The 20,498-nt window shown below is 41.1% G+C and overlaps 1 protein-coding gene across 4 annotated transcripts in view; it reads right to left on the bottom strand.

Moving 5' to 3' along the window:
• SEC31B (SEC31 homolog B, COPII coat complex component) overlaps positions 1-20,498 on the bottom strand; it is a 205,175-nt gene that overhangs the window by 115,273 nt on the left and 69,404 nt on the right. For all 4 annotated transcript variants that reach the window (XM_033940950.1, XM_033940949.1, XM_033940948.1 and 1 more), the window contains 3 exons: positions 16,942-17,091; positions 4,653-4,874; positions 2,506-2,580 (listed from right to left, as the gene is read on the bottom strand). In XM_033940950.1, the coding sequence (XP_033796841.1) occupies positions 2,506-2,580; positions 4,653-4,874; positions 16,942-17,091 (447 nt within the window). The remainder of the gene's footprint in view (positions 1-2,505; positions 2,581-4,652; positions 4,875-16,941; positions 17,092-20,498) is intronic.

Genomic DNA, 20,498 nt, shown 5'->3' with positions numbered 1-20,498 from the left:
TTAAATTTGCGGATGACACCAAACTCTACCGCAGGGTTGAAACCATGGAAGACTGCGAAGATCTGCAAAGGGACCTAACGACACTAGAAGAATGGGCCAAGAAATGGCAAATGAACTTTAACGTAGGGAAATGCAAGGTCATGCATGTAGGGAAAAAGAACCCGATGTTCAGCTACAAAATGGGGGGATCACTGCTAGGGGTAAGTAACCTTGAAAGAGACCTGGGAGTGATGTTAGACACATCTTTGAAGGCGTCGGCACAGTGCACCACAGCCTCAAGAAAAGCAAACAAAATGTTGGGTATCATTAAGAAGGGTATCACGACCAGGACAAAGGAGGTCATCCTGCCACTGTATCGTGCAATGGTGCGACCGCATCTGGAGTACTGTGTCCAGTACAGGTCGCCGTACCTCAAGAAGGACATGGCGGTACTTGAGGGAGTCCAGAAAAGAGCAACTAAACTGATAAGGGATATGGAAACCCTCTCATATACTGACAGACTGAAAAAGCTGGGGCTGTTCTCCCTGGAAAAGCGGAGACTTAGAGGAGACATGATAGAAACCTTCAAGATCCTGAAGGGTATAGAAAAGGTAGACAGGGACAGATTTTTCAGATTATGGGGAACCACAAGTACAAGGGGACACTCGGAGAAATTAAAAGGGGACAGATTTAGAACAAATGCCAGAAAGTTCTTTTTCACCCAGAGGGTGGTGGATACATGGAACGCGCTTCCGGAGGCTGTGATAGGCCGGAGCACGTTACAAGGCTTCAAAGAAGGTTTGGATAGGTTCCTAGAGGATAAAGAAATTGAGGGGTACAGATAGGAGTAGCGGTAGGTTATAGGGATAGTCTGGGACCATTGCTCAGGCAATGGGCCTGATGGGCCACCGTGGGAGCGGACCGCTGGGCGAGATGGACCTCTGGTCTGCCTCAGCGGAGGCAACTTCTTATGTTCTTATGTTATATAGCACTGGTCCCAGTACAGATCCCTGCAGAGTTCCACTATTTACTCTCCTTCATTGAGAAAAATGGTTATTTAATCGTTGCTTCTGATTTCTGTCTAAGAACTAATAATCCACAACAGAGCATTGTCTCCTATTCCATGACTTTATAAATTTTATCAGGAGTGTCTCAAGAAGAACTTTATCAAAAGCTTTCTGAAAGTCTAGATAAACTACATAAATCAGCTCACCTTTATCCACATTTTCTTCACACCTTCACAAGAAATGAAGCAAATTGGTGAGGCAAGACTTTCCTTGGTTGAAACCATGCTAACTCTGACCCATTAAACCATGGGTGTCTACGTGTTCCATAATTTTATTCTTTATAATAGTTCCCACTATCTTACACAGAACTGAAGTCAGGACTACTGGTCTGTAATTTCCAGGATCACTTTTTAAAAAATCAGCATTACATTGGCCACCCTCCAATCTTCAGGTATTACGTATTGTTTTAATGACAGGCAACAGCAGATCAGCAATTTTATGTTTTGAGTTCTTTCAGTACCTTGGGGTGTATACCATCTAGACCAGGTGATTTATTATTCTTTATCTTGTCAACTTGAAACTGATATTTCTTTTAGTCCCTCTGCATGGTCACCCTTGAAAACCATTTCTAGTGCAAAAGGCAATCAAGTCTTGAACCAGTGGATTATTTACCTCTACTCGCGAGTTTGTGTAGAAGATGTCATCTATATTTTTCAACTGCGCCTCTTCTATCTCTGCACTGTGCTGTTACTTCTCCATTTCTCCTTCTATACACAAGTTGAAGGTGTTTTTCTAATCTGCTCTCAGTTTATTTTCAGGTTTTTGTCTTAATTTTGAGGCTCCTCAGTATTTCAGAAGTCCCCAGATGTCTACTGTATTGTGTTGTGTTAACTGAATTGGAATCAGTGTTCCCAAGCATTAATAGAGAAAAAGTGTTTTGATGCACATTAATGGTACAGCCATTGAGATAAGAACATAAGATTTGCCGCTACTGGGTCAGACCAGTGGTCCATCGTGCCCAGCAGTCCGCTCACGTGGCGGCCCTTAGGTCAAAGACCAGTGCCCTATTTGAGTCTAGCCTTACTTGCCTATGTTCTGTTCCAGTAGGAACTTATCCAACCCTGTCTTGAATCCCTGAAGGGTGCTTTCCCTATAACAGCCCCCGGAGAGTGTTCCAGACCTCCACCATTTAAACTGTAAGGTGAAAATCAGTCCATTCCTTACACCCTTCTGTATTAGTTAATGCAGAAATTATTGTGATCTAACTGATCAGGCACATGCAAGGATCACATAGGCTAGTATACCAAATCAGGTATGAAAAGTTAAAGATCCTTCTCTTACGCTTGAGTACTGAAATGTTAAAAGAGCTAGTAAAATAGAAGCTGCGCTTTGCCAGTGCATGAGCTCTGACTACAAGAACAGTGAAAACAAAATAGTTTATAAAATGTATGAACTAAAATGAAAAGAAAAAAAGAAAAAAAAACCCCAACATACCCACACAAAGTGAAAATAAATTTACCTTCTTATTCAGCTGCTCCTTGCTGTATCCAAGCAGTTTCAGAAACTTAATTCTTGCATCATGCTCAAAATTTACCTGAAAACATTTAACAAAAAAAAGCTATTTTAAGAGATAAGTGAAGAAAGCATATATGTTGTTTGGCTTTTGAAATGGGCCAGGCCTACCAGCAAGGGGAGTGGGGAGGCACATGATACCAACAGGACAGCAACACTCTAGCACTTAAGCTGCTGTTAGCAGGTGTTCGAGTACACGCATGCACTTGAGGCCTGCCATGCTTGCCCCTTCCAACAAGTTTGTATCAGAGGCGAGTTGGACTTTATGAGCACATATGGGTGCCTGAAGGGCCATTGCCATACAGTTTTCTTTTGCAGCAGTAGCAACCTCGGGTAAAGGACAGAAATAATGTGGCAGCAGCAGGAAAAGAAGAAAAAAAGGAAGATAGGGGAAAGGAAGGAAAAAGGAGATGTTTGACATGGAGAAGGGAAATGGACCAGAGAGAGCGAGATGAAAAGCTGTAGATGAACGCAGACTGTGAAAAACTGCAGGTAGACCTAAGGAAATTGGAAGACTGGGCGCCCAAATGGCAGATGAAATTCAATATGGACAAATGCAAAGTGATGCACATTGGGAAGAATAATCCAAATCATAGTTATCGGATGCAAGGGACCACCTTGGGGGTCAGTGCTCAAGAAAAGGATTGGGGGTCATCATAGACAATACGCTGAAGCCTTCCACCCAATGTGCAGTGATGGCCAAGAAGGCAACAGGATGATAGAAATTATTAGAAAAGGGCTGATTAAAAAGACTAAAATGTTATGATGCCTCTGTATTGCTCAATGGTGCGACCTCGCCTTGAGTATTGCGTTCAGTTCTAGTCTCCTTATCACAAAAAAGATATAGCAGCACTAGAAAAAGTTCAAAGAAGAGCGACCAAGATGATAAAGGGGATGGAATTCCTCTCATATGAGGACATACTAAAAAGGTTAGGGCTATTCAGCTTGGAAAAGAGACGGCTAAGGGGACACATGACTGAAGTCTACAAAATCCTGAGTGGTGTAGAACAGATACAAGTGGATTGATTTTTTTTTTTTTTTACTGCGTCAGGATTTACAAAGACTAGGGGACACTCAAATTTAGAGAATACTTTTAAAACCAATAGGAGAAAATATTTTTTCACTCAGAGAATAGTTAAGCTCTGGAACGTGTTACCAGAGCATGTGGTAAGAGCAGTTAATGTGGCTGGTTTAAGAAAGGTTTGGACAAATTCCTGGAGGAAAAGTCCATAGTCTGCTGCTGCTATCTGGGTTTTTGCCAGGTACTTGTGACTTGGATTGGCCTCCGTGACAACAGGATATTGGGCTAGATGGACCATTGGTCTGACCCAGTAAGGCTATTTTTATGTTCTTATGCACAATTTATCAGCTCAGGCCTGTTTGTGACTCTAGCTACCCTTAGCACAGAATTGTCCAGAGGAAGAGGAGAAGCAGCAACTGCCAGTGTAGGAATACTGGCACATGCTTGAGGAACTGCATAAAGGAGTTCACTGAGTTAGAGAAGGGCAGCACACACCTGATCCATAACATCATCAAACATATCTGCATCTTCCTACTTATCAAAGGAGAACATAATAGAATGCTTCAGAACAGAAGTGAAGTTATGCATGCTTGGGGACATTTACAGAACGCAATGGAAATGGTAGGAAGGGGTTAACAGAAAGAAGAAGTATGGAAGGAGGCTTGAGTGTTTGCTTAGTCACATGGCAATTTAGCATGCCAGAAGGGGTAGAATACAAGCTAATAGAAGCTACTTCAAGCTTCCAAGAAAGATGGGTAACTTACATAGTAGGGTCACAGTTGTAAACCCTATCAAGAAACGTGGGATGGTTGAATGTCTCAGTAGTTTTAGAAACAGTTTAAATTATTAAAAAGTTTAGTAGTAAGATGTTGAGGCAGCAAACAGGAAGACAGGGACTGAAGTAGCTGCAACAGAAATTAAATGCATTTGGAAGTGATACAGAGGGCAGAGCTAAGAACCATGGTTGAGACACTGGATAAATGATATCAGACGAGATACTGGTATAAGTATGGAAACTTATACAGTATGTGTCCAACTACCCAGACTAAAAAACTGACAGAACTTTACCATACCTTCAAAAAGTTCCATATATTCTTTTCAGATTGTAGCTCTGAGTTCTCAACCTTGCTTTGGCAGTAGGGAAGCAGATTTCCTGATGCTAGGGCTGTCTGTAGCTCCCTTGATTGTACAAGGAAGTCCTTCTCAGTGGTGACTTGGCTGATGAACACTTGGAACTGAGAGAGTTCCTGTGGTTTGTTCCTTAAGAAGCCAAAAGTGACCAATTTCCCTCCAAACTGAGATGCAAGATAAAAAAAGAATGTGATTATTGTTAATCTAAACAAGTACACATACTATTACTACTAGGGAATAACTAAATACCATATTAAACTGCTTTGTTTTTCCTCCCAAAATAGGCATCTTACATCATGGATCATTTAATATATGCCAATCGAATAAGCTTTCCCAAATTCTAGGCTGTTCAGAAACTTTCATCCCTCTTTTATGCCATAAGGTGAGACTCTAATAGGAATTTTGGCTAGAATATGTCAATTGCTATTACTTTAGCTCTTCATACCAGGCTGGACCCTTGTTATCTACCAATATTTGTATGACAGAAACCTGAATACCCAGCCTCCTCTGGCCTTTCCAAGCACCAACTTGATATACTTACCCAGATAACAGCAAACCTAAGTTATTAGGGAAAGGGACTGGGATTTGATATGTCACCTTTTATGTGGTACAATCAAAGCGGTTTAGATATATTATATACAGGTGCCTTCTCTGTCCCTAGTAGGCTCACAATCTAAGCATGTCTACTTTTAATTAGTACTATAACATGGTTGCTTACTATTTTCCACCAAGAAAAACATTTTCATATACAGTAACTCATCTTGCCATTTATTCTGGAAACCCCAACACTTCTCATGGAATCATTCTTGAATATTAAACATGTGCTTCTAGGTCATACATCAGCTCTTCACTTTTTTGCTATTAAAGATCCTCCAATTTTTGCCAAGATCCTCGTCTTCAGTCTACAATCTGTTCTCCCTCTTCTCATTTCTCCAGATCAATCTGGTTTTCTAAATAATCGTTACTCTTCTAATAATACCCGACTATTGTCTCATATTATCCATCATTCCACATCTCATTCAGAAAGACTCTTAATTTATGGCCCTAGATGCCGAAAAAGCCTTTGATCGTCTTGAATGGCCCTCTTTCATGTCCTTCGTTGGTATGGCTTCCCTGATTCCTTCTTATCTATGATTAAAGTTCTGTACTCTCACCCGACAACACGTATTATGATCAATGGACATCTTTCACAACCCTTTTCTCCGTCCTGTGGCACGAGGCAGGGCTGTCCCCTATCTCCCTTACTCTTCAATCTTGCCCTTGAACCACTTTTATCTGCCATTAGGAATGATTCTCGGATTGATGGCTTCCACTATAATGACTTTTCAGTCAAACTATCGGCGTATGCTGATGATGTTCTTCTCTACGTCACTCCGGAGTCTCTCCTCTTTGTTCTTGAACAAATTGACCGCTTTTCAGCTGTTTCTGGATACAAATTGAACGTCAATAAATCTGAACTGTTGCCGTTGAATTGTATCGACATTCAATCTGACTCCTCCCAATACGGTTTCATCTGGTCCCCCTCCAAGATCAAATATCTCGGTCTGTATTTTGGGCCCTCTATTGAATCCACTTCACGACTTAATTCAGACTATATCTTCTCTATTATTCGTTCTTGCACCTCTAGATGGTCCCCCCTTAATCTTTCCTGGTGGGGTAGACTATCTACAATACGCATGATGATCACTCCTAAAATCAATTACATTCTTAGTATGCTCCCCTTTCTTTTTCCCCATTCGGTCTATTCTCGCATTGAACAATTACTCTCTTCCTTTTTATGGCAAGGCAAGCAGCCTCGGATTGCACTCTGTAAATTGAAATGTTCAAAGGAGCAGGGTGGGGTCAATTTTCCCAGCTTTCGCGAATATCACTATGCATTTTTGATGTCTCAGGGCTCCTTATGGCTGAATTTGGAGTCTATGCGTATGGCTCCTACTTGATTACCTTTGGAGTTTGCTATCGTTGATTCTTATATTTTGCATCATGCTCCTGCTATCCCTCTTCCCCAGTTGGCAAAACAAAACCCAATATTGTTGAGTACGTGGCAGTCGCTCAAATGAGAGAGGGAGAAGGATAGAGCATGGAAGCTCTGATCCCGATAAAGTCCTGGCATTGGCCAGGTGAAGTGAGATACATCCCGAGATAAGTCCTGGCATTGGACAGGTGAAGGGGGATGGGATAAAGACAAAGATCACTTTTCTCTTTACAGAAAAACTGCCCTCAACCCCTGCAACTGACATCTACCTTATCTATCTCTGCAGATGATAGAAACAGTAGATTAACTATGGAAAGATATTTCACCATTAACTGAAGAGCATGTAAAGATGGAGAAATACGCTGTTTTATGAGTTCAATTAGCTACTGTAGGAATAAAACTAGAGAAAAAGCAACAGGTCCTGAGGTTGTGGGCTAGCTGTGGTTTTACACCAAGGCCCACCCAGCCAGATACCATGAAGAGATAAACAGACCGTGGTCAGAAGACAGAATTCTCAGAAGAGAGAATTCACAAGAAATATCATCTAATAGAAAGTATCGGAGATGTTTAAAGTTGGGAGGGGGGCTTGTGCTCGGAAATACTAATATGGTGGGGAAACAGGCATTTCGGGGAAAAGGTAGACTTTACGGAAAACAGAGTAGACATGTAACATGACGTAGGTAAGAATAGCCAATAAATGAATGTAGTTAGGAAGTAAATAGCCAATAAGGATGTATCATGTGATGTAAACCAACGTGGTGTTGGCCACTAAGAAATGTATAAAAACCAGGCCTTTAGGAGCCAGAGGTCAGAACAGACATCAGAGGACCTCTAGGCCTAGAGGTCACCTTCTGTAACACCTTCTGTTACACTATATACTATATGATCTATTCTTGTAAGCTGTTATTGAATGATTAAATAAATATATACTTATTGAAGCCAGTATATAGTGTTCGAGGTCTCATTCGAGGTAGGCCTAGACAGCGGCCTATCTACCTCAGTGGTGAACCCCGACGTTGAAATAAAGGGAACATGCCCCTTTTAGAGACCTCTCTGGATTGAAGGCCTATACTCTGCTTGTCAGATTGCCTCTCCATTACTTTTGGCCACAAGTGTGTTTCTGGGTTGCCTGCTTGTACTTATGCAGTGTCTCTACCTAAACTTCCTTATTTTCTTGCAGATTTGCTGTGTTATTTTACTTCCCCTTTTATGCGGTTTTTTTTCTTTCTTTTTCTAGTTTAAAGCCAGCAATGGAATGTGGTCTGCCTTAAACACTGCTTTCTCTTTTTTTTTTACTAATCCTGTTTGTTTGTCGTTACACAGGCCCTGTGGCGTCAGCTTTGGACTATCCCGGACCCTGGTGCAGGATTTCATGTCTATTCACCTGGGACCGGGCTACCATCCCTAGCTGTCCTACGGGTCCTGTATAGACTGGCAGGTTGGATAGTCAGTCTAAAATTAATTGTTTAAGAATTAGGATAGATGTATATATAGTTAGGCTGGTGGGTGGTAGCCAGTCCATAGTTTAGGAATTGTTTAAGAATTGATTGGTGGGTGGTAGCCAGTCCATAGCTTAGGAATAGTTAAGGAATTAGGATGTATATATGTTTATGACTGGTGGGTGGTAGTCAGTCCATAGGTTAGGATAGGAGTCAGAATAGGATAGGAGTCAGAATGGTTAGCGGGTTGTGTAGTCAGCCTCTAGTTTAGGGCGTAGTTGATGTATATATACGTAGGTAATTAGCAGTTAATCAATTACCGGTGGGTCGTGTAGCCAGTGTTTAGGTATAGTCTCAGCGCAGCTGTGTGGTCACCCACTAACACTTCCGTTATATGCTTTTTTTACTCTCCTTAATTTTTCTTTTTGGGTACAGACACTGATTCGATTGCTGGTTAAATTCTTTTCTTTATTTCTTGTGGTCTTGGGCCACGCCTGACATTTCCTCTGCTATATCAAACTATCACTGTTATGGTGTGACTGTTGAACCAGCTTTGACTGGTGGTTATGCTGTTTCTGTGGTCTCTGGCCACACCTGAGTTATTGCTACGAAGGTACCTGCTCTTCTGTGATCACATTGCATCATTTTGTAAGTATTCTTATTAGTTTTATTTTTAGGCTCATTAGTTTGTACACTTTGTAGTTGGATATATTGTTTATTTCTCCCATGTTGCCTGCTCCTGCAGTCTCCCGCCCCCTTCTTCTCCTGCTTCTCCGCTTTTTATGCTAGCGTCTCAGTCCTCCTGTTTGTATTGCTCTCTGCCACTGTTCACTGCCCCTTTGCTCTCCGCAGCATATACTCTTAACCCTAGTCCTATCTTTCCACCTTCCGTTGCACACCAAGTGCAATGGCAAGCAGATCGCACTCTTACAACACATACTGGTCGTTACTCCCCTGTCCCGTGGGCCACTTTCTCTCAGGCATTAGATGATATCTGTGAAACTATTCAACAGCAATGCACCCCGTTCCCCACCTTCCCCCACTTTCCAGGAAACTGTGCTTAAGTAGTGTTTTTGTCTCGGAGCCCGCTATGTCTGATTTCGCCCCCTGCTCTTGCTGACCTTAGGAATCCCCTTGTCTTATACTTCTCTGGCTGCCAGTGCTAGCCAGAGTTATTTGTCTTGTGCCCCTGGCCCTAGCTTCTCTTTCTCTTGTCTGTTCCCGTTGGATCTTCTGTTAAGCGGTTGCTTAGACAATCCTGTTCCTCCTTTTGCCCCCATATTTCCTACCATTGTTGAGCCGAAAGTATACACCTCTTCTCTGTATTGTGCTTTGTGTTACCTAGCCCCTTATGATGTAGTATTATTACATTACATTACATTAGGGATTTCTATTCCGCCTGTGCCTTGCGGTTCTAGGCGGATTACATTATAGAAGATATCTGGACATTTCCAGTAGAATTACATTTCAGGATAGGAGTATATTACAGTAACAGTAAAGAGTTATGATACTTCAAGTTCTCAGAAGATAATACTTGTCATATAAGTTATTACATATAACAGAAGATAGTGTATTTTGCAGAGGTGATACATGGCAACTCGATCGTTTAAATCGGGTGTACAGTAGAAGAGTTACATTACATTTTAGGTCACAGACAAAGAGATAGTATAGATGGGTGTTTCCGAAGTCGTTGGTTGGGAACTCATTGGGTGGTGGTTAGAGTGATGGGAGATATTTTTTTGAACAGTAGTGTTTTTTATTTCTTTGCGGAACTCTTTTATGTCTGTTGTTTTGGTCAGTAATTTTGAGATGTCAGAGTCTATTTTTGCTGCCTGTGTCCCCAGGAGGTTGTCGTATAGTTTCTTACGACAAGTTCCGTTGAGTGGTGGATAGGTGAAAAGGTTCTGTGTTCTCCTTCTTCTTGGTGGTTGATAGTGATGGAAACGATTAATTAGGTAATTGGGTGCCGTGCCATGGGTTACTTTGAAAATGAGACAGTAGAGTTTGAATTGTGTTCTTGCTTTTATTGGTAGCCAGTGAGATTCTAGGTATGCATTGGTAATGTGGTCGTATTTGCTGAGTGAGTATATGAGTCTGAGGGCTGTGTTCTGGATGGTCTGTAGTTTTTTATTGTGTTGGTCGGGCAAGGTAGGTAGAGGCTGTTGCACTAGTCGACAATACTTAGCACAAGGGATTGGACAATGATTCTGAATTGGTCTTTGTTAAAGAATTTCCTGATTTTTCTTAAATTTCGCATTGTGAAGAATGCTTTTTGGGTGACTTTTAGGATTTGTGTTTGCATTGTGCAGCATCTGTCTAAATGTATTCCTAGGATTTTAAGGGAGTTCTGTATAGGGTACTTGATTGAGTTTACTTCCAGTTCTGTTAGGGATGGTTTTTTGTCCTTCTCTAGTAATAAGAATTTGGTTTTGTCAGAGTTCAACTTCAACTTGTGATCTGTCATCCATTTATCCACTGTTTCTAATGTAGTTTTCAGGCGTTCTGTGGAGATTGGGTTGTGTATGTCGAATGGAAGGAGGATGGTTATGTCGTCTGCGTAGCTGAAAGAAGTAATATTTTGGGTGTCTAGGGTGGTGCCTAGGGAGGATATGAATAGGTTGAAAAGTGTGGGAGAGAGGGGAGAGCCTTGTGGTACTCCACATGGATTGGACCATGGTTCTGATAGAATGTCTTTAGATTTGACTCTGTATGTTCTAGTTTTAAGGAAGCCTTGGAACCAGTTATGAACTTTACCTGAAATTCCTATTGCGTCTAGTTTTATCATGTATGGCCACTATTCTGTATGGGTTTTGGCTTCTTAGTTCTGTTTTTATGGGTTTATTTCTTTGCTACTAACAAGAGGGGTCTTCTCGCCTTGGCATAGCTCTGAGTCTGTGTTTTACTGTAATATTTTCAGCTTGTCATGCTGTCTACAGGCTTCCTTTATTCTTCCGTTTATGCTAGCTGTCGCTTGTGTACTGACCTGTGTAACATATGGCGCTTTGTGAGACAGCGAAAGCATTGCTCTCGTGAGTTTTTGTTTCCTGTTCTTTTGTGGTCACGAACCAGAGAAAAAAAAAAAAAAAAATGGGGAGGTGAGGGGGATGAGAGTGAATGAGACTGAAAGAGGAAGTATATATTTTTGACTGCGTTTCAATGTTACCATAAGCTTTCATTAAACAATTATTTATTTCATATAAGTTTGCTGGATTATAAAGGATTGTTTTTGACAAAGAGAAGAACGAAATTACAGAAATGTTTGGATCACTATTGTTTTTATATATAAATACAAACAGTATTGGAAAGAAGGGATGTGAGACAAATATCGAAAGTCAATAGATATATAGAGATAGTGTACGTAGATAGGAAGGTTTCGTGACAAGTGTTTATGTCTAACCAAATAACTGACAGGCATTAAGTATAACTGACAATATAAAAATAAATGCACCCTTTGTCTTTCTAGGTCTGGGATTTTTATTATGGGCGTTTCCCATCACCTCACTTTTTCCCATTACTAACGATCATTTGTTTTCTAGAGTTAGGAAAAACTACAGTGCACTCGAAGAGAACACCTAAAGCTAATACTCTAAATAGAAATAAAATGAAATAAATTATACAAGAGGGGGTCTCCTTTAATACTTGCTAGCAATTAATGTCTGTCTATTTTTCAGTGTTACAGTCTTTTATGTTACTATGAGTCATTATCTGTTGTATTGTGCCCTGTGTCAACTTCAGTGTTTATGGAAATACGAGTGAATTTCCATTTATGAGCGCTCACTATAATTACCAATATAATGAAAGAAGATTTAATTTTTTACTACTCACCACAACCATTTCAAACCTTATTCTTTGTCTGTGATCAAAGTTTAAGAAAGGAGTTATGCTTCTTCTTCTTTTTTTCCCGTTACACAAACATATCGAGCTACTTCCTGGTTGATGTGTCTATGTTTAAGGACACTGGGAAATGTAGTGCTCTATTTCTTTAACTTGAAATTATTAGTTGCTATTTTCTTTTTGTTTTTTCATTACTCATGTCTCTACAATAGCTGGAACATATTGCATAGGGTTCTTATGATCCGCTTCTATCCCAAATGGTAATATTAATTAATGTCATGCTAACACACCGAAGCGAAAGTAACTTCTGCTTTCTTCATGTACTGTACTGTTAACCCATTGCACGGTTAACAGCAATATAAAAGGGAAATTATTGTTCCTTTACTTATCATAACAGTTTAGGGAAAAAAAAAAAACAAACTTCTAGCAGTTTTTCTCTCTCTGCCTTTTCTTGGAACTTGTAAAAGAAATGTTACTTCTTCTTTTTCTTACATATTCTCTGATACACGCAGAAATACTTTTTGGTTTAACACAATGCAATTAGCGTTTGGCTTTATTATAAAAAAAAAAAAAAATGGTTCTAACTGTTGTTTAAGAACTTTTCTAATAAGTTGGTGAAGGAAATATCCAGTCCTATTGATTGGAATTCAAAATACTGTAGTTTAGGTCTTTTTGCTGATTGACATTCAGAATATTAGTGAAAGAAACAAAATTGAACCCATGATTTAATAGAATCCCATGGGAAGGACATTTTTCCCATAAATCCTATTTTATTTTAATTTTTAGGGTTTATCCTCTTTATTTTAGTATGTTTCAATATAACCTAGGTGTTAATATGTTTAAGGCTATATCTTAGCCATCCTTTTGCTTGGGTTTGACTCTTTGCTAATTCATATTTATGTTTAGCATATTACTCCTGTCCTTTGAACATCATATGCCATTGTAACTATAACTCCCTTAGGCTGACAAATATAATTCAGCCAATACATATATTAGACCTTAGCCTATCTGAATTAAAGCAGATAAGTTTTTGTTTTCTTTTGTATGTCATTTTTTTAACGCTGTACTTATCCTGTTAGTAATATTGCTCAGGTATTGTTGGAAACAAGTTAAATGATATATACAGTACAGATATTTTTGCCTTATTAATTATGGATCACTACACAAAGACAATTGCCTATCAAAGGAAGCTGTATGCTACATGAGAATCCGTGTTTACATCCTTTTAATGTCTATTAAGGACTTATTTGCATAATTATGGACTAATGCTATTTGAAATATCATCGTTGGAAGAAAGATGTTCGGCCGTAGGAAACCCCGATGACGGATGAGCCCCAACGGAAGGATCTTGCTACCGGAGAAGAAACTGGATAAATGCCGAGACTTACCAGCGAAGACTTCCTGACTGTTGCTACCAAAGACGGGATGACCTTTATGACCTTGAACTTTTACAGCTTTAATTATGGACTTATTAATTTGCACTTTAACTCTTTTATGGACTCATGCAGTATTAGTACATATATATATTTTCATGTGTTCATAATTATTTCTAACAGCCCTATTGCAAGTTCATGTGCTTTTCTTGATTGTGACTTTATGCATTTTCATCCTGTTTTGACTCCCACAATAGCTCCCTAGTTATTTTCCCCTCCAGTTGGATTCTTTCCATTCTCTTTCTTGCTGCTAAGCTGAGGAGAACTGCAGTGAAGAAGAAATGATGAGCCCAGCTGAAGGATGATGACCTAAGATTTGATGTGGTTACCTGGACTTTCACCCCTGGCGTCTGGACCCAGCCGAGTCTGCACTGATCCCAGCTGTTTTGGAAGAGCATGGAAATAATCTAACTTGTTAATTTATCCCGCCATCCCTTTTGGATGTAATATGCTCATAACAGGATGAAGCCATAAAGAGAGTATATATTAAAATGTATCAGGTTAAATTATGAACCCCTGCAGATGCCTGGTTGCCCGAACTATCCCAAATGTTGAAATAGAGTCCCCTACACAGACCCATACACAACATTTTTGATAATCTTGAATTGGCTGATTTTTAATGTACCTCCCTATGAAACACCAGCAGCTGATTTCCCCTCCCACGAGTCACCACCTATCCCCGCTACATCAGTAATTTATGCTGATGTTTTTATCACAGCCCGGCAGGTATAAATTTTAATGCAGCATTCAAATGCTTACATGATTTCTGCTTTACACAAAAATCTGAATCATTGACTGCTTAGCCTAGTATTATAAGCAATAAGTACACTGCGACATGTTATACTGCTCTGTCCTCGATAGCATAGCAAGGGTGGGTACTTGTCTCTTTCCTTTTCCATGGGTAGTTCCTAGCACATAGCCCCGGCCCTTAATGAACAGTTTCTGATACAAACTAACTCCTCACCGAATGAACAGGGGTCAAAGCCACCTGGAGGGGCTTTGAAGAGGGGATGAGAGAGGGAGAAGGATAGAGCATGGAAGCTCTGATCCCGATAAAGTCCTGGCATTGGCCAGGTGAAGTGAGATACATCCCGAGATAAGTCCTGGCATTGGACAGGTGAAGGGGGATGGGATAAAGACAAAGATCACTTTTCTCTTTACAGAAAAACTGCCCTCAACCCCTGCAACTGACATCTACCTTATCTATCTCTGCAGATGATAGAAACAGTAGATTAACTATGGAAAGATATTTCACCATTAACTGAAGAGCATGTAAAGATGGAGAAATACGCTGTTTTATGAGTTCAATTAGCTACTGTAGGAATAAAACTAGAGAAAAAGCAACAGGTCCTGAGGTTGTGGGCTAGCTGTGGTTTTACACCAAGGCCCACCCAGCCAGATACCATGAAGAGATAAACAGACCGTGGTCAGAAGACAGAATTCTCAGAAGAGAGAATTCACAAGAAATATCATCTAATAGAAAGTATCGGAGATGTTTAAAGTTGGGAGGGGGGCTTGTGCTCGGAAATACTAATATGGTGGGGAAACAGGCATTTCGGGGAAAAGGTAGACTTTACGGAAAACAGAGTAGACATGTAACATGACGTAGGTAAGAATAGCCAATAAATGAATGTAGTTAGGAAGTAAATAGCCAATAAGGATGTATCATGTGATGTAAACCAACGTGGTGTTGGCCACTAAGAAATGTATAAAAACCAGGCCTTTAGGAGCCAGAGGTCAGAACAGACATCAGAGGACCTCTAGGCCTAGAGGTCACCTTCTGTAACACCTTCTGTTACACTATATACTATATGATCTATTCTTGTAAGCTGTTATTGAATGATTAAATAAATATATACTTATTGAAGCCAGTATATAGTGTTCGAGGTCTCATTCGAGGTAGGCCTAGACAGCGGCCTATCTACCTCACAACCATATTGACTCCCTCTCAAACAAGAAATTGATAGACTCAGTTTTTGCACCAATCTGGCATAACCCCAAACTTAAGATAGACAATGCGGTGATCATATGGAAAACTTGGCATCAGCATGGAATTTGGCATATTTCCCATCTATTGCATAATGACAAATGGATCACTTTTTCAGATATCATGGCCAAATTTAAAATTCCTCCTTCTCAATATTTCAAATGGATTCAACTCCACCATTGTCTTACTGCAAGGTACCCTTCCACAGCATCTCTTCATACCACCTCAGAATTACACTCTCTGGCTCTTTCCTTCACTGCCTCCAAAGGCCAATCATCTAATTGGTACAAATTTATGCATTCTAAATGTTTCTCTGCAATCCCAGCTTCCCTGACTAAATGGGATATGGTGTTGCAGTCTCCATTAACTGATCATATTTGGAAGGAACTGTGGACCAGAATTTTTAAATCGCTCCACTCTGCCTCCCATAGACAATCCACAATTTTTCTATTCCATCGAGCCTTCTGGACTCCTTCCAAAACAGCCAAAATCAAGAGGTCCTCAGATAGCTCCTGTTGGACTTGTAAATCCTCAGAAGGCTCTCTACGACATATAATATGTGATTGTCCCCATTTACAGATTTTTTGGTCCTCTGTTTGGAATGTGATTACCAAAATTTTTCTTATTAATGAACCCTTTACATTAGATGTGTTAATTCTGGGATCCTCAGCACTATCCTCACCTTTATCTTTGTATCATGACCGCCTTTTGACCCTTTTGTTATTTCTAGCTATTCAATTAATTTTGCAAAATTGGAAAGACTTTTCTAATCTCAGCTTCACTCATTGGTGGAATTCGGTTTGTCTTCATGTTAAATATGAACGACATTTGGCAGAACGCTCTAAATCACTATCCACTTATAATAAAACATGGTCGATACTATTGGAGTACTGCACTCAAGACCTTTGAACTAATATCTATTAGACCTTTACCAGCATAATATCATTCATCTAATTGATTTACTCAATTGCATTTCTAATTGGTGTTTACTATCTACTGCATTCTCAGGACTCATTAGTGGCCCCTTCAACATTTATGATAATTGGTTTTACATAGCTTTTGTAGCTATATGTTTTCTATATTTGCTTAAATTATGGTTTCCTATGCACATCCATTGCCCTACCAACTTCTCTGTCTTGCTATTTATTGTGGCTAGAAGACTGTATTGTATTATTTGATGCTTATATGTTTGTTACCGATATATTATCTTATTGTGGTGATATACACGAAAGGAGCTGTCACTTCTTTTTCTTGTTGGGCTTTCTCGGAAGCCTATTGTTGTTTATTTTATACCTATAAAATCAATAAAAATATTTTGAACTAAAAAAAAAAAAAAGATCCTCCATTTAACTGATGCCTTTGTCAAGCCCATTATAGTTTCAGCCTCTACTATTAATGCCACTTCATTACAAGCAACTCTTAGTTAACTATTCCTATGGGTCTATACTTAATAAGGAAGCTCATTCAGAAACTTTCAAAGAATGACAATGAGAATTCGCTCATCTTCACTGTATTGAAAATGAAAAATTCCAAAATAATAATGTTCATAAGAGATCCACTTACAGCAAATGAAACTCCTACAGGTCTGCAAATCCAACGTGGAGGCTTCATCACTGGTGGGATCACTGTGGCCTGGACCTGCTGTGGTACCTGCAAAGGAGGAAGCAGCTGTCCTGTTCCAAATGGGTCCAAATTGTTAAAAGATGCAGAAATCTGAAATTGTTCAAAATATGAGACCAAAAGATTAGGTTCTTACCTTTGCTAATCTTCTTTCTTGTAAATATACACTTTATTCTGGGACCAGTGGGTTATTTCCTTCTATCTGCCAGGACTTTGTAGGAAGCCTCAAACTTCAGAGACTCAAATCCCTCCCCCTCTTACCTCATCACCGTCACTGTAAGCATCAGTTAGTCCTTAAAGCAGCCAGGAACATCTGTAGAGGATAAGAAAAAGAGAGCAAGGGGAATGGGGGCACTTCCTGACAAATAAGTCTATTCTGTTCATAGCAACAAATACAACAATGAAAAACGAGAGAACAGGTCATTGAATGACAAAATGGTGCTAACAGGAGACACAGCCTGCACTGTCAGAAGGGAGCGCCTGAACTAGGGACCCCCCTAAACTAAGTGCTAAACCCATTCTGATGGCACACTTATAAAGGCTGGTCAGAAAACAGAAATCCAGCTTACCGGTACTTGGAAAGGCAGACAATCGGCAAATCAGCAAGGTTTAAGGCAAGTTTCTAGAATAAAGTGTGGATTTACAAAAAAGAAAATTAGCAAAGGTAAGAACCTAATCTTTCGTTTTTGTACAATCCCACTTTATTCCGGGACCAGTGGGATGTAACAGAGCAGTCCCAAAAACTCAGGGTGGGACTGATGAGCCCACTGTGCCCTCTGCCAAAACAGAAACACCAAAAGCAGAATTCTGGTTGGCTGTCACATCGATCCTGTAAAACTTGGTGAATGTATGCAAGGAGGACCAAGTAGCGGCCCTGAAAATTTTGTCCAGAGAAACAGCCGATGACTGCCCAAGAGGATGAAATACTTCTGGTAAAATGAGCCTGCACCATGAGAGGGCACTTCTTTACATCTGCCACATAAGCCACAGAAATGGTCATACAGATCCACCTAGAAATGGTAGCCTTAGAAGCTGGCCCTATGGGCAGGACTCACCAGAAAAAAACAGGTGGTCAGAGAAGCGAAACTTGTTGGTGACCTCCAGGTACTGCAATAAGATTCTACGCATGTCCAATGACCACAACATCCGGTCATGTTCCCTCAAACCAGAGGAAGCCAAAGCAGGAAGCTGAACGTCCTGATTCACATGGAAAGTGGAAACCACTTTGGGAAGAAAGGAACAATGCACAACATCATACTTGAATTTGTAATACGCAGAAAAGGATCCCGGCATGAGAGAGCTTGAAGCTTTGAAATCCTACGGGATGAGGTAATAGCCACCAGGAAGACCATCTTGATCGCAAGATCCATAAGGGATGCCTGCTCAAGAGGCTCATATGGCGGATGAGCCAAAGAACCAGGGAAGGCACAACTGAGGCCTAAATCGCAGAGCACTCTGTAGAAAATAGGCCACGTCCGGATGAGTGGCCAATGAGCCCCTCAGAGGAGGGCCCAAACACAAAAGACCAGCAATCTGCACCCGGAGAGAAGCTACCGCTAGGCCCTTCTTCAGGCCATCCTGAAGAAACTCCAGGACACAAGGAACCGATGGAACAGAAGAGTCCACCTGCCTCAGAAAGCATCAGACCTGATAACATCTCCAAGCCTTCGCATAGGCAGCCATGGTGGATTTCTTTTTCTTGTAAAGCAACATGGTAATCACAGCTGAAGAATAGCCATGGCTAGTTAAGGCTGCTAACTCAAGAGCCATGCCGTAAGATCAAAGTGGGCTGGATTCTTCATCATAATTGGACCCTGTGTGAGGAGGCGAGAATGACAAGGTAGCCGGAGCCTCTGATCCTGCTGGATCCGAAACAGGTTGGCATACTATGGCCACCTCGGCCAATTGGGTGTGACCAAGATCACCAAACCTCCATGGGTTGCAAGCCCTATTATAGGTCACAGAGGGAAGACATATAGAAGCGTGGGATGCCCCCACTGATCTACTATGTAATAGAATGCTCTTTGAAGCAAAGACCACGGGGTCTAGAGTCTGACAACTGAGAAAATCTGCTTGAATGTTATCCACTCCTGCCACTGTGTCGCTCTGCCCACCAGAAGAGAAGCTGAGTCTCCACATTCAGGGATAGACTTCTCATACCCCTCTGCTGACTGACTTAAGCCTCAGCCATGGCATTGTCTGAGAAAATGTGGACTGATCGATGACAGAGATGACCCTCGAAGTGCAGGAGAGCCAGCTGAATTGCCCAAAGCACCAGGTGATTGATTTGACCACTTGCGCTCTGAGGGAACCCACTGGCCCTGAACAGGGATGGTCATACATACTATTCCCCAGCCTTTGAGACTCACATCCATAGACAGAATCACCCAATCCAATATCCAGAGGGGAAGGCCCCTGAGGGGTCGCAGCCACCAGGCAAGGCTGTTCTGTGCCATAAGGTCATCCAGACCCTGATTGAACAGAAGTTGTTCCTTAAAGGGCAACCGGCTCAAGGTTGCTTTAGAAGATGAATCACTAGATCACTGTCAGATTCAAAGAATCCTGCGAGCCGAAACAGAATAGGCAGAAAGCTTAGTAAAGACTTTCAAGATGTCATACAAGGCATCAGCCATATAATCCACTCCTGAGATTATGAAATCCAAGTCACGAAGCACCACAGTGTCAGGATCATGGCACAGCTCGGAATAACATGCCTGGGCCATGAAAGAGGAAGCTGATGCCACCCTTAACACCAGCAAACTTTAAAATCAAATAGATACTTAAAGACAAAATCCACATGTCAGTCCTGAACATCCTTCAGGACCACTCCCCCATCACTGGGAAGAGACATGCGTTTGGTGACCTGCGCAAAAGATGAATCCACCATTGGGGAAGTAAAGCGCTTGTTAAAGGCATCTGCTATGGGAAAAACCATGCCATGGACTGAGCACATTTCAAGGGACCCTCAGGAGTCTCCCAGATGTCTGTAAGAACCCAAACGAGGTCAGGATGATCAGGAAAAGAGGAGAATTATGGCCTCTGGTCAATCATGAGCGAACATTCTTCAGTGACAGGTTGCTCAGACTGTAGCTTTAATTCCTGGAGATATTCAGAGATCAAATCCACAAGATGCATGTGCTTGAAAAATATGTGCACAGTGTGATCCTCCCCAAATCAGGGGCTCCCGCACTGATCCGGATCCAGTACATCCGCAGTGCCCCCCTGTGAAAGCAGAGGTATGGAAAGGGTATATGGCACAACTGCGGGTACTACCAGCTTTACCTGTCAGCACTTCCAAGGAGAGGCATGAGAAAAGACCTTGGTCCACAGGAGCAGGGGTTCCTGTGACCAGCACAAAGGCCGGTGGAAGGGAAATGGGCAGAGACTTTTTAACCAAGTATGCCTGATAAAGCATATTAATAAAATCTGGGGAAAACCCATTCTCCACGGTGGGAGCTGACACCTGCATACCAGTTTTGGACTATTTGGAGGATTCCCGA

The sequence above is a fragment of the Geotrypetes seraphini genome, chromosome 4 (genome assembly GCF_902459505.1).
Source record: "Geotrypetes seraphini chromosome 4, aGeoSer1.1, whole genome shotgun sequence".
Classification (NCBI taxonomy): Eukaryota; Metazoa; Chordata; class Amphibia; order Gymnophiona; family Dermophiidae; genus Geotrypetes; species Geotrypetes seraphini.
The sequence above is the reverse complement of the archived record's forward strand: the minus strand, read 5'-3'. Positions and strand labels throughout refer to the sequence as shown.